This window comes from Pipistrellus hanaki (assembly GCF_964339955.1).
Source record: "Pipistrellus hanaki genome assembly, chromosome: 9".
NCBI lineage: Eukaryota > Metazoa > Chordata > Mammalia > Chiroptera > Vespertilionidae > Pipistrellus > Pipistrellus hanaki.
In genome coordinates this window covers 74,812,034-74,827,049 of record NC_140511.1, presented here as the reverse complement: position 1 = coordinate 74,827,049, position 15,016 = coordinate 74,812,034, and the positions used below count along the sequence as shown (strand labels likewise).

Below are 15,016 nucleotides of genomic sequence, written 5' to 3'. Positions count from 1 at the left end.
GCACACCCCCTACTGGGGATATGCCCGCAACCAAGGTACATGCCCTTGACCGGAATCGAACCCAAGACCCTTCAGTCCCCAAGCTGACGCTCTATCCATTGAGCCAAACCGGTCTCGGCGAAATGTATGTTTTTCTAAGCTTTAAGGAGACTGTAGCTATAGTATTTTTAATGTGTTAAAGAGAATTGTTTAAAAATGTATGTCTCTATATTCTCCTGTAAATAATGACTAGAAGATTGCTCCTAGCCTCCCTGTTAAGTGTTGTGCTCAGATTAATCTGAGACTCACGGCTTCTCAAAGGAGCTATAAATAGTAATATTTTAGGTTGTGGATGCTTGATTTACATTGCCATAATAAATGGTACTTTATTATATTTTCTTCTCTCATAATGTAAAATGATCCTGTTTTAATATACTTCAGTTACATATGATATCTCACTGTTTTCCTTATCACTAGAATGGCTCTATCCTTTTCAATTATAGAGAAATGGAGTTTTGTTCCTTGGCATGAAGAAATGATAGTTAAAATTTAATTATAGCTTTTGAGTATCATAATTTAAGTTGCTTAGAAATTATATATGACAATAGTACCACTTTGTGGATGGGATATAAGGATTAATTCCCACAGGTTTGAAAGGTAAATGGTCCTTTCAGGTGTTTTTTTGTTTTTTAATTAAAAAGGGATAAGTTTACTTACAGTTACATGTAATGTATTTCACAATGGTCTGGTTTTGAAAGATGTTCTAAATCTAACCTCTGTTTATCAAAGGAGAAAGTAAAGGTGGTCATGAAAAATATATTGACTATTTTTACAGTATCTTAAAGGAAAAATTGACCTCAAATTTTATCATTCTGCTTTTAACACAATTTAAAGGAATTTAAAAAGTTTGAATCACTTTTCCTGGCCTTCTTCTTTATTCCTGTGGAGCCAAAAATGATAGGAATATATATGAAATGAAATAATTATTCTTCGTGGAAGGATTTAAAAAAAAAAAAAAAGATCAGTACTTATAGGTGAATTAATAAATCCTCTTTTCAGGATATAGAAATAGTAAGTCCTTATGATGATCTTATAAAGTGACTAGAGGCCCAGTGCACAAATTCGTTTGGCCCGGCCCCAATTGGGGCGGATTGGGGCTGGGCCTGTTGGGAGGAGGAGACAGCGGGAGGTTGGCTGGCTGGCCTGCCCCAATTGGGGTCTGATCAGGGACGGGCTGCCTGCGGGGAGGGGCTATGGTCAATTGGCCCGCAGGCCCTGCCCCCAATTGGGATGGAGGGGCTGATCGGGGGTCAGCGGCCAGGGAAGGGGTCATGGGAGGTTGGCAGCCAACTCCATCCCTGATTGGTGTAGGGGGATGATTGGGGACAGTGTGGGGCTGGCTGGTGGAAGGGGCTGAAGGCTGATCAGGGTGGTGGGGGCCCATCAGGGGTGGGGCCAGCCATGGGGAGAGGCTGATCAGGGGTGGGGCCGGCTGGGGGAGGGGCTGCAAAAGATTGGATGGCTGTCCCCATCCCCTGATGGGGCCGGTGAGCTGGCCACAGTGGGTGTCATAGCGACTGGTCCTTCCAGTCGTTTTGGTGGTCCGGTCGCTGGTTTTTTATATATATAGATAAGTATAAGCTAATGTGGCAATTCTCTTTATTTTAGATCTCTTCTGTGCAGAAGAAAAATGGAGATTTAGGACAGGAAGAAATTGTTCAACTTTGTATGAAAAATGTAAAATGGGTAGAAGACCTATTTGAAAAATTTGGAGAACTTCTAAATCATGTACAGCAGAAATGCTCCTAACATTTCCAGAAATTTTTCGTCTATTTTGTAGCACTAATGAAATGGTGGAGGGAATGATCGGAGATCTAGAGCCTTGGCTAATCAAATGTCAAGCAGTGGTCTCCTGCAGGCACACCTGCTCTGGCCACAGAACTTGCTTGCATCCTGACCTCTGCTGAAGGACAGCGGTGCTGCCAAGGAAGTCAGTCCTACATCCCACCACTTTTTTTATCCTAATGAATGATTTTTCTATTTTATAACCCGTTTGGGAACTGAGTTTTATTTTCAGAAATGTTTTTTGACAAATGATGAAGCATGCACTAAATATAATTTTTCTTTATTGTTAGATAACACTTAAGTAGCTTATTTTTTTCCTGACTCTGACTAAACACCAGAATGAAAGAAAGGTGGCAGAAATCATATGTTTGTATTCATGTCTGGCCACAAAACAGAAAGTATTATACATGTGTAAACAGATCTGGTGTGCTATGACATTCTGTATGAGAATATCAATTTAAAATATAAAATTCAGAACTGCATTCTGCTTTACAAACTCCTTTTACTCTTAACATGTTCAGGAAACTGGATGTGGAATTGGTGCAATTCTATAACTGCTTTTTGTGTCAGATTATATTATGATGAAAAAAAAACAATGACATACTATTTTCCTTATCTTGAAGAAAAGTATTTTCTTTTATACTGTTTGTTTCCTTTGGAAAAAAATTCAATTGTACATTTTTTTTCACTAATAGTTGTATTTTTCACAAGGAAAATGTTATGATTATAATTGTTTGATGTATCTGTACTACACTTTTCATTTTCAGTAAATCTTATTTAGTTATATATTGAATTTCAATTGTGAATTCTATCTTGAGGTAACCTTTTTTGTTTATACAGATTTGCTTCGGTGTTTTCCAGAATATGCATTCAGTGCTAGAAATAGTTTAGCTTTATAATGGGGTTGTGTTAGACACTGCTGTAATTTTCTGATTCATGAAAATAAATTTCTTACTAAACTAGCATTTGATTAACTGATTTGTTGAAACAAAAATTAACCACATTATACATTTACAGAATAAAATTTATAATTAGACTACATCATGCAGTGTTAAACACAGCTTACCTGACTCTTAGAACCGGAAGTGGTAGAGCTCTCCTTTTGGTGCCTTTCCAACCTTTATACATGCTATGTAGCTAGTTAATTTGTCAAGTACTTTAGCTGAGAGACGGTGAATGTATTAGGTTCAACATGACCTTGTATTTTTTGTGTTTGCCAACAGGATGCCTTATTTGTTTGAGAAAAAGATTTAATAGTGTCCTTCTAAATGCTCTCCTTTTATAGGATTCTAAAGAAGTTGTTAATCATCAGACTTTTGTTTATTTTACCACCATGTAGTGCCTTAAATCCTATCAAGAAAGCAGTGTTATTGCTCAATGCCCAAATAAGACGTGCATATGTAGCTATTGCTATCGTCTTCATTTTGAGTTAACAGACTAACTTCTTATTAAAAACCTAAGTCAACTGGCAAAGAATTGAAGGTAACATGTGACTTGATTTGAGAATAAAACATTGTAGCATTGAGTGAAAAATGAGTATTTGAGTTAACCTTACATATTTATTTCTGATGGTTATCTTTAAAGCAATAATACTTAACAATCTTTGTTCCTGCCATTGGACTAGATATTCAATATCAAAGTTTCTCTCAAGGGTTAAATGTTTCATTTCTGAAAGTTTTATAAAAACAACACCGGTTTAGGCAGCTTATTTTAAAAATAAAAATAACCTAGATTATTTTGATAGTTCGCAAGTGAAAGCATCATAAAATTCATTTTGGTATACAGAAAAGTAGGAAGCAGCCATATCTTTCTGTTACTGACTCTGGACAGAATTGGTTTCTTTCATTTCAAAGTATAGAGTAGGTAACTATATCTCCTAATGTAGTGTTTAAGTATACATCTTTACACCCCCAGCTTTCTTGCCTGAATCATTGATTTACGTATTTTTAGAAGCTGTGTTGCATTTAGGTAACTTGAAATACATGTTTGAAATCACTAGCCACATTTTCTTCATAAGGCCCATGGAAAACAGATGTTTCCTATAGAAAATCACCCATTTTCTTTTCAACTGCAATTATCCTCAAACTGTTTGCAGTTGTATTCATTTTAGTAAAACAAATGTTTTCAATAATATCAGAGGCCAAGTCTATAATACTGCCTGGAGGAAATCCCATTGTTTTGTAACATTTTTTTCCTCTTGTAATCCATATTACATGAGATTACATCAAACTTGGGCCTTAGGGAAAGTTGGCCAATTACTATGGGACACAGTCGTTTAAGAAGCTGAATAAAGATCTAGCTGGGTAGCATTCACATTCCTTGCCAGGGAGTTTAAGATTTATAATAGAGAAATAACTTTAGGTTGTAGATTGAGCTAAAGAGGGTAAAGCACATGTTGCCACAACCTAGGAAAACATGTTTAAGAAAGATTTGATTTTTTTACCTACAGATATCTGGAAACAATTTAATGTAAAAGAATCATATGTTGGTGTTTATTTATAGTGCAGATTAGTGGTTAGGGAAGTGGCCTAGAAAACAGTATGATGGAAATATCTTAAAATTTTGAATGGCTTAGAAAATGTTCAGATCACCTTCAAATTTCTGAAATTTAAAAATAAAAATTATAAATGACTCATATATTGTTACTATTTTCAAAGCGTTCTTTACGTTTTTTAGTCTCACTTTCCTTTTGCTATACATACTTATTTTCAATCTATGACTTTGGAGATATACCAATGTACAGCAGGGTTATTAAGTCAGCTTTGGGTCCCAAAAGTTTCTTCAGCTGTACAAGTCGTTAATTTTATTGTATTTGAAGCATACAGTTTTTGTTTTAAACTGTAGTTTCATCTGTTGCTCAAAAATGCTTTTTAAGTAGAGTGAACTATCCCAGGATAACTGCTTCTGCGTCAGTTGCATTCGACACATAAACTGCACAAATGAACAATGTACACTACTGGTAGTACATTAACTTCCATGTGCAACTTTTAGCATCTTTGTTCTCAAATGCATGTTTTTGAAAGTCACCTTTTTTTTATAAGTGGCAATAATTGAAGTTAAGGATACAAAGAAACCTGCATTTGCAATCCAGAGTTTTAAGTGGTCCATAATACAATGTATGGAAATGTGAAAAGACAATTTTGTATATTTGTTTGTTACTAACTCAGATCATTAAAATGAAAGCAATTTTTTAAACAACAAAATCAGAATGTTTTGGGGTTTGGTCTATTTTTTTAATATTTGAAAACAGGTATTGTGTTATACAAAAGCATCATCATGTTACAGATTTCTCATACAACATGTATCATGTAGAGTCTTAAACAACGTTATTAGGTACTAGTAGCCCTGCGCACAAATCCGTGCACCAGTAGCTCTCTGCAGGGCCTGGCCGCTCTGTGCCTGCTGCCCAGGGGCTCTCCGAGCCCAGAGGTCCACCTGTGGCCAGGCGGGAATGCTTGCCTCATTGCCGTGTCGATGCAGCAAGCATTCTGCCAGGCCACTCACCCTGCCCACTCTCAGTGGCCACCCCCATCCTCCCAGGACTTGGGGGCTCAGGCAGGGCTGAGAGGACTGGGCGCCACCATCTTTGTGACAGAGTGATGGTTAATTTGAATATTACCCTTTTATTAGGTAGGATAGGTGGTATATGATCCACCCATGATTTTCTAAAATTAAGTTGATATTTATTAATTATATATACCTCAGCTAACAATATCATAAAATAACTGAATTTGTGTTACGGTAGAACTCCTTTAGCCCTTTTCTGTCTATAAAGGCGTATGAATCCATTAATTCACCTAATTTTTTTATTTGAAAATAAAGCAAAGCTAAAAGTAACTGCTACCCTCACAATATTTCTTTATCTCTATTAAAAGGTAAAGAAAGAAATGTATCCTAACTGATCCTTTAATTTTCAGAATAAGATTCTGCCTTAACCTTCAAATAATATTTTAAAATACTAAGTATTTCAAGCAAAAATATTGTCAACATTTTTGCTATGTTTTAGTTTTAGTTATATAAGAACTTATTCTCTGATTTATTTTACACAGTTCAAAACTAAAACTTTAATCAATGATCTCTATCAAAAAATATTTTAAAATTCTGTAACATATCTCCATTTGGTTGCTGACATTGCTGTTCATTTTAGTATTTTCCACAAAATATTTTAGAATACAGCCAGTATTCAAAACTATATATTCACATACAAAACTAAATGATAGAAATTAATACTACACTGCTTTGTTAATGTATTGTAGTTCTTTTTTTAAAAGAAGTTTTTATTGATTTCAGAGAGTAAGGGAGAGGGATTGATTTTTATCAATTTTATTGATTTTGGCTTCCTCCTGCACGACTCCTCCTGGGAATCGAGCCCACAATCTGGGCATGTGCCCCTCACCAGAATCAAACCCTGGACTCTTCAGTTCACAGGCCGGCACTCTATCCACTGAGCAAAACTGGCTAGAGCTTATATTCTTTTTTTATTTTATTTTATTGACTTTTTACAGAGAGAAAGGGAGAGGGATAGAGAGCTGGAGACATGGATGAGAAACATCAACCAGCTGCTCCTGCACACCCCCTACTGGGGATGTGCCCAAAACCAATGCACATGCCCTTGACCAGAATCGAACCTGGGACCGACCCTTCAGTCCACAAGCTGACGCTCTATCCACTGAGCCAAACCGGTTTGGGCTTATATTCATTTTATTAGTATTTTAAAAAACACTTTGTAGTCAGCCTATGTGGCTCAGTGTTTAAGGATCCACCCATGAACCAGGAGGTCCAGGTTCAATTCCCTGTCAGGGCACATGCCCACGTTGAGGGCTTGATTCCCCAGGAGGGAGCATGCAGGAGGCAGCCAATCAATGGTTCCCATCATTGTTTCTATCCCTCCCTTTCCTTGCTCTGAAATCAATAAAAACATTGCTTTTTAAAAATTGTATCTCAATGAAAATCAGTTATTTAACCCGACTCTCTCAGGAAAGATTTGAAAGGAATACTGCTACTCTTTGTTTTCCATGTGGAAATGTTTTTTTTGTTTTGTTTTGTTTTTTTAAATATATTTTTTATTGATTTTTTACAGAGAGGAAGAGAGAGGGATAGAGAGCTAGAAACATCGATGAGAGAGAATCATCAATCAGCTGCCTCTTGCACACCCCGCACTGGGGATGTGTCCGCAACCAAGGTACATGCCCTCAACCGGAATCGAACCCGGGGCCTCTCAGTCCACAGGCCGACGCTCTATCCACTGAGCCAAACTGGTTTCGGCTCCATGTGGAAATGTTTTTATTAGCAGGAAATAAATAATAAAACTACTGATAATTTTTGTTCTTAAAGCCAAAGAAAAATGAACTTGTAAAAAAAGTTACAAACCATTCTCTACTAGGTCTTTGTCATCAGCCTAATATACACTTTCAGTTCCCAGTATGGGGATAAATCGCAAGATTACATATTTATGGATTTGTGCTTTTCTGTAGTGTGGCTTTAAATAAACTCCTAGCTTTTAGAGATACCATGTTTAAATGAAAATTAAAAAGGACATTCCAAAGTGGAATAGAAACTAGGTTATTGATCATTTTAGTTTATGTATATATCTGTTCTTCAGTTAAAATGAATAATTTAGAACTGACTGGTTTCAAATAAAAGGAAGATACAATTACCTGTTAGTCTATTGTTAAACCTTATCTATTTTGTGATGTTAATCAGGAGTCAAGAAGTTACTTTGCAAAAATAACTTAAGTTTTACATATAATTTACTTGTGATACATGGAGAGTTTACTGTTTATACCCAAACTAAATATAGATGTTCATTTTTTAATATATATATTTTATTGATTTTTCACAGAGAGGAAAGGAGAGGGATAGAGAGTTAGGAACATCAATGAGAGAGACACCTGTTCAACTGCCTCCTGCACACCTCCCACCGGGGATATGCCCAAAACCAAGGTATATGCCCTTGACCGGAATCAAACCTGGGACCTTTCAGTCTGCAGACTGACACTCTATCCACTGAGCCAAACCAATTAGTGCAATATAGGTGTTCTTTTAATTTAATTCCTTAAAGTATTTTGAATAAGTCAACAATGAAAATCAGTTAAAACATAGAATAGGAAATAATGGACGTAATATAAATTTTTTCTTAAATTGTAGCCAAAATTAATTTTTTTCCTGTCCTTCCCTCCTTCACAACCTTCCCATAGCTTTTTTTAAATTTTTTTTATTGCCTTTAACCCAAACTCTATCACAATTTACAAATCCCTTAAGCACCATCCTCTTTACTGCCCTTCCTCTATGTGGCCCAGGCTTAATAAACTTTAAGTTCCTTAAATGTGTATGTTTTTTCTTGCCACCAGTCCTTTCTGCTCTCTCAACTGAACTATTCTTCCTCCATCTCTTAATTCTTCAGATTTCACTTTAACATCACTTCCGTTAGCCAGATTAGATTTTAACCCTCTGGACTAGATCAGATGAGCATTCATCACACTGTATGGTTGCTTGATTGGTGCTCTCCCTCGTGCTCCATCCTAGCAGCCTTTGATGATAGGATCCATGTGTGTTTTGCTCACTATTGCATTCCCAGTGTCTAGTGCAGAATCTGGTTTCATTAAATATTTGATGACTAACAATATATGAATAGAAAGTTACAGGAAGCATTAATAAGGTAAAAACAGTTAAGTATTCGCTGGGATTTTGCAATAAGAGCATTAATGAGTAATAATAATTGCAACATCAGGAGAAAATGTCATTAACACAAGAATGTTGGTATTTTATGAAAAAGTGAAATGTAGTAGCCATCATATTTTACATTTTGTCCTCATGAGGAGAGAGCCCAGGGACCAGGATTTCACATTCCTGTCTTTTGGATTTTCAGACTCTTCAGATAGAATAATTAGGAGAAAAAGACCTGGTAAAAGTAAATGAAAGTTTCTGGTAGATGCACTCCCTGTGAGCAACATTCTTGGGGGAAGAGTTAATTTACTTGGGGAAGTCAGGGAAGGCTTCATGAAAGCAGTAATGATGAAACTGATCGTCAGGTTGGAAGGACTTAAACAGCTGGTTAAGAAAGACCACCTGATAGTTTGTATTCAGGAGAACGTTTTCTGCTTCAGTTGCCACTGAACTAGTTCTACTCGGCATGTCATGTGGTAATCGTTAGTCTGATTGCCTTTCTCTACGTCAAAATTAGGCAAGTCTTCAGCTATTAATGTTCTTGGTAGACAGGAATGTTGGGAGAAATGCAAAGTGGTTCAGTTTGGCAGCACCAAAAGAGGTACAGCAAAATAGTAAAAATGGGCCGAAACCGGTTTTGCTCAGTGGATAGAGCATTGGCCTGCGGACTGAAAGGTCCCAGGTTCGATTCCCGTCAAGGGCATGTACCTTGGTTGCGGGCACATCCCCAGTAGGGGGTGTGCATGAGGCAGCTGATTGATGTTTCTCATCGATGTTTCTAACTCTCTATCCCTCTCTCTTCCTCTCTGTAAAAAATCAATGAAATATATTTTTTTAAAATAGTAAAAATGGAAAGGCCTTATCACATTATTTTACTATCTTTTACTAACTTGGGAGATTCTCAAAATCATTAAGCAGCTAATTTTACACACGTACAAACCCATCAGTATTTGTTCATCTTGTGACTAGTATAAGATTAATTAGAAACATGTTTGATATCAACAGTTAATTATGGAGTAATTAGTCCTCTCTCTCCATTAGCATGTCTTTTACACAATAGGCACTTAATAGGAATGTGTTGGATAGATGGGTTAATATATAAGTGAGAGTTTATTTGGAATCAGTTTTGTGTTTTGAGGGTGGCTTCAGAGTAGTTCAAAATGGCAAACTATCTCTTAAATTTTTTTTCTTTTTTTGTTAATCCTCACCCAAGGATATTTTTCCATTGATTTCTAATTATCTTTTTTTTTTCTTTTTTTTTTTTTTTTTTTTAAGAGAGAGAGTGTGAAAGGGAAGGGGAAAGACTCGATGTGAGAGAGACACATTGATTAGTTGCCTCCTGCACACACCCGACCAGGGCTGGGGATTGAGCCTGCAATCGAGGTATGTGCCCTTGACCAGAATGGAACCAGAGACCCTTCAATCCGTGAGCCGATGCTCCATACTGAGCCAAACCAGCTGGGAACTGTGTCTTTAAAAGAAAATATCTCTCATACTACCCATCTTTTGCATATCACTCTTTGATATCACTGTGCTTCTCCACAGGCCAGAGTCTATTCTCTTATCACATTTAATTTCCATTTATTCTATGGAAGCGAATGGGCTATCATCAGAGACCAGGTGTCTCTCATACTACCCATCTTTTGCATATCACTCTTTGTTCTCACTGTGCTTCTCCACAGGCCAGAGTCTATTCTCTTATCACATTTAATTTCCATTTATTCTATGGAAGCGAATGGGTTATCATCAGAGAGCAGGTGTCCTTAAGCAGTGAAGCAAGAGAACTCAAAACACTAGCAACAGCCTAACAAAAAGAACCTGGCTTCAGAATGAATTCGAACCTGGCTTCAGATGAATTTTTAAAATTAGCTTTGTTTCCATATACTCTATCAATGACTTAAAAACTGTAAATGGGCCAATCAGTATAAAGTCTTTTAAATGCCAGTCCTCCATCAAGTTTATTATAAGATAATGTTATTTGACTTAACTTGAAGTCAGGATGTTAGGGCTTTTCACAGCCAATGCTAATGCAAATGCGTTAACTTTATCATAGGAGTTTGCAAACAATCCACTATCAAAAAGATTATGCATTAAAGCACCTTTCACAAAGCACTGCAAAGCCAAAACCTGCTTGTTTTGATAAGTATGCCCATACTACTCAAGAACAAACACTGCCATTCAATGAGAAAGATGAAAAAGCATCACTGTAACTGGTCCTTGAGCACCACTATATTAGCTGCTTTAACAAAATGGAATAGACTGGATGGATGGCTTAAACAACAACAAAAAATGTTTTCTCACAAATCTAAAGATCTTGATCTAGAGATTTCCTAGATTAAGATTCCTGGTTTATAGACAGGCTGCTTTCTTGCTGAGTCCTCAAATGGCAATGATAGCAAGCTCTGTAGTGACTCTCCCCACACTAATGACCTTATTTAACTCTAATTATCTCTCAGTTTCCACCTCCAAATACCACCATGTTGAGGGTTAGGATTTCAAAAATTAATTTGGTAGGACAAAAATATTCAGTGCATAACCACTGAGGTGTCAACTATGGCATAGAAAAACTGAAAGCTAGCCCTGAACATAGTCATCATGGATTGGCTTGTAATGATCTCTGGTCTTTCAAGAGGCAAGAATAGCCCTAACCGGTTTGGCTCAGTGGATAGAGCGTCAGCCTGTGGACTGAGGGGTCCCAGGTTCGATTCCAGTCAAGGGCATGTGCCTTGGTTGTGGGTACATCCCCATTGGGGGGTGTGCAAGAGGCAGCTAACTGATGTTTCTAACTCTCTATCCCTCTCTCTTCCTCTCTGTAAAAAATCAATAAAAATATATTTACAAAAAAAAAGCAACAAATGAATGCATAAATACAGTAAGAACAATAAATTGAGGTCTCTCTCAAGCCAATAAATAAAATAATTAAAATTTAAAAATAATAAATGCCACAAAAGGCAAAATATAAGAGCTGCCATGAATAGTTTTTTATATTATTTATTTTTATTTTTTATTTTTAAAATATATTTTATTGATTTTTTACAGAGAGGAAGGGAGATAGCTAGAAACGTCAATGAGAGAGAAACATCAACCAGCTGCCTCTTGCACACCCCCTATCGGGATGTGCCTACAACCAACGTACATACCCTTGACCGGAATCGAACCTGGGACCTTTCAGTCTGCAGACTGACGCTCTACCACTGAGCCAAACTGGTTTCGGCCATGAATAGTTTTTTAAATTATTTCAATTGGAAATAATATATAAATTTTATAATGAAATGGTTAAGTGAATGCTGATATATTTATACTGTCAGAGTATGTAGACTATACAATGTTTATGACGGGTTTGTAATATGTTCAAGCGTTAAGTAAAATATGCAAATGCAAAATTTTACATACACTAGGATCTCAGATAAAATATGTGCATTGTTTTTAAAAAATGTTTAGTGCTGGTGAGGATGCGGAGAAAAAGGAACCCTTGTGCACTGCTAGTGGGAATGCAAACTTGTGCAGCCACTATGGAAAACAGTATGAAATTTCCTGAAGAAAAAAAAAATTAAAAATGGAACTTCCTTTTGACCCAGTAATCCCACTCCTAGGAATATATCCCAAGAAAACAGAAACACCAATCAGGAAGGATATATGCACCCCTATGCTCATAGCAGCATAATTTACAATAGTTAAGATTTGGAAACAGTCTACGTGCCCATCAGCAGATGAGTAGATTAAAAAACTGTGGTACATCTACACAATGGAATACTACACTGCTGTAAAAAGGAAGGAATTCTTACCATTTTCAACAGCATATATGGGATTGGAGAGCATTATGCTAAGCGAAATAAGCCAGTCAGAGGAAGATAAATACACATGATCTCACTCATTTGTGGAATATAATTAGCTTAACAATAACCCACAACCTTCGGACCAACTTATTTGTGGAATATAATTAACAACATAAACTGATGAACAAAAATAGAACCAGAGACAGAAGCATTGCACAGACTGTCTAACCTATGAGGGAAGATGGAGGTGGTGAGGAGGTAAGAGATCAACCAAAGGACTTGTATGCATGCATATCAGCATAACCAATGGAAACAGACTGTAGGGGGTGAGGGCACGTGCTGAGGGGGTGGGAACGGCCGCGAAGAGGTCAATGAGGAAAAAAAGGAGACTATTCTCATGTAATTACTTAAACAATAAATAATTTAAATTTTTAAAAAATGTTTAAATGGCTCAGATGTTAACAGTGATTACTTCTGAACTGTAGAATTTTTAAAATGCACTTCTTTAATTTCAAATATTCTCCAGTGTGCAATTATTTCTATTTTAAGCAAAACTGCTTTAAACACAACTCCTTTCTTCATCCAACTTGGAATCATAATGCTGGACTTAGCTATTGGCTGATAATGAAGAGCTGGAGAGAGTGTCTACCAAGTTGCAATTTGTTAATGTCAGAGCCAGGACTATAATAGAAACAAGTTCTCCTACCTTGAAGTCTTCATACTTTGCTGACTAGAGGGAGCAAGCTTTTGTTGGGGCTCTTTTGTACCCATTGGTGTATCCAGGTTGTTGGCTTCTTTAGCTCAAACTCTGGAATATATGAGGCAAAAAGGAGAACTTGTTATCACGCCAAGTAAAAGGAAACTTTATGAGATATAATTCTCAAAATGTGGTTATCTGACATTCTGCATTATAATTATCAGTGGTAAATGTTAAAAATGATTATGTCCAGCCAGCATTGCTCAGTTGTTGAGTGTTGACCTGTGAACCAAGAGGTCACGGTTCAATTCCTGGTCAGGGCACATGCACAGGCTGCAGGCTCAATACCCAGTGTAGAGCATGTTGGAAGCGGCCATCAATGATTCTCTCTCATCATTGATGTTTCTATCTCTCTTTCCCTCTCCCTTCCTCTTTAAAATGAACAAAAATATATTTTAAAAATAAATTAAGATTACAATGGAAAGAACCCTGGGAAAGGTAAAATACTAACAGGTTCACACAAAATTTATCAATTATGTATCATATCCTTTTCAGAAAATAACTTTTAATTCCCTTCTTTTTTAGTATCCTCATTTTTATTTTCCCCCAGCACTTGGCCCCATCAAAAAATAAGAATGGCCGAAACCGGTTTGGATCAGTGGATAGCCTGCGAACTGAAAGGTCCCAGGTTTGATTCCAGTCAAGGGCATGTACCTTGGTTGTGGGCACATCCCAGTAGGGTGTGAGCAAGAGGCAGCTGATCGATGTTTCTCTCTTATCGATGTTTCTAACTCTCTATCCCTCTCTCTTCCTCTCTGTAAAAAAATCAATCATATATATATTTTTTTCTTAAATATATTTTATTGATTTTCATTTGTTTTGGCAGCACTTGCTTACCCTCCTACACCTCACTAGCTCCCCAGTAAAAATCTAGGGAGCAGTTGCAAGATCAAGCTTAATTATGCTTAGAGAACTGTGCCCTCCAAGCTGGGACTTGTTTGTGACTTTGCCAGCAGGTCAGTCTGAGGCTTAAACCTATAACTGCTTCCTACAGATTACCACCTTACTAAATTTTTAAAAAATTCTTCAAGATTTTTACTTATCATTGGTTTACATTGCTAGAGAAACCAGAGGTGTTGGTTGGTTGTTTTGTTTGTTTATAATATTTTTAAAAGTATGTCTTGATTGATTTTAGAGGAAAAGGGAAAGGTTGAGAGAAACATTAATGAGAGAGAAACGTGCCTCCTGCACACCCTGTACTGGGGAATGAGCCAGCAACTCGGGCATGTGCCTTGATCAGGAATTGAACTGGAGACCTCTTGGTGCATGGGTCAATGCCCAACCACTGAGACACACCAGCCAGGCTATAACTTTTAAATTTAGAATTGCACCAGGACAGATTGGTGAAACATGAACTTTCTGTTCTGTTTTCTTCCTTTTGACTGGCTTAGAGAAATTTATTTATTTATTTTAAAAAATATTTTTTATTGCCGAAACAGGTTTGGCTCAGTGGTAGACTGTCGATCTGCTGACTGAAAGGTCCCTCGATTCCGGTCAAGGGCATGTACCTTGGTTGTGGGCACATCCCCAGTAGGGAGTGTGCAAGAGGCAGCTGGTCGATGTTACTCTCTCATTGACGTTTCTAGCTCTCTCTCTCCCTTCCTCTCTGTAAAAAATCAATAAAATATAAAAAAATAAATAAATAAAATAAAAAATATTTTTTATTGATTTCAGAAAGGGAGAGAGTTAGAAACATCAATGATGAGAAAGAATCATTGATTGGCTGCCTCCTGCACGCCCCCTACTGGGGATCGAGCCTGCAACCTGGGAATGTGCCCTTGACCAGAATTGAACCCAGGACCCTTCAGTCCACAGGCCGACGCTGTATCCACTGAGTCAAACCAGCTAGAAATTTAGATCAAGTGAAGTTTATACTAAGCATAATATTGATTTGCCATACTTATTTGAAACAACCAATAAGCATAATTTTAAAGCACTCTAAGTGGGAAAAATACCTGTAAAAATTATCACCTGGATACATACCACTGTTTTA

The 15,016-nt window shown here is 37.0% G+C and overlaps 1 protein-coding gene across 7 annotated transcripts in view; it reads left to right on the top strand.

Annotated features, from left to right (window-relative positions):
• QSER1 (glutamine and serine rich 1) overlaps window positions 1-2,784 on the top strand; it is a 58,214-nt gene extending 55,430 nt beyond the window's left edge. For all 7 annotated transcript variants that reach the window (XM_084894524.1, XM_084894522.1, XM_084894523.1 and 4 more), the window contains one exon: window positions 1,648-2,784. In XM_084894524.1, coding sequence (XP_084750650.1) covers window positions 1,648-1,788 — 141 coding nt within the window. In that variant the 3' untranslated portion in view covers window positions 1,789-2,784. The remainder of the gene's footprint in view (window positions 1-1,647) is intronic.
• Window positions 2,785-15,016: the final 12,232 nt, after the last annotated feature.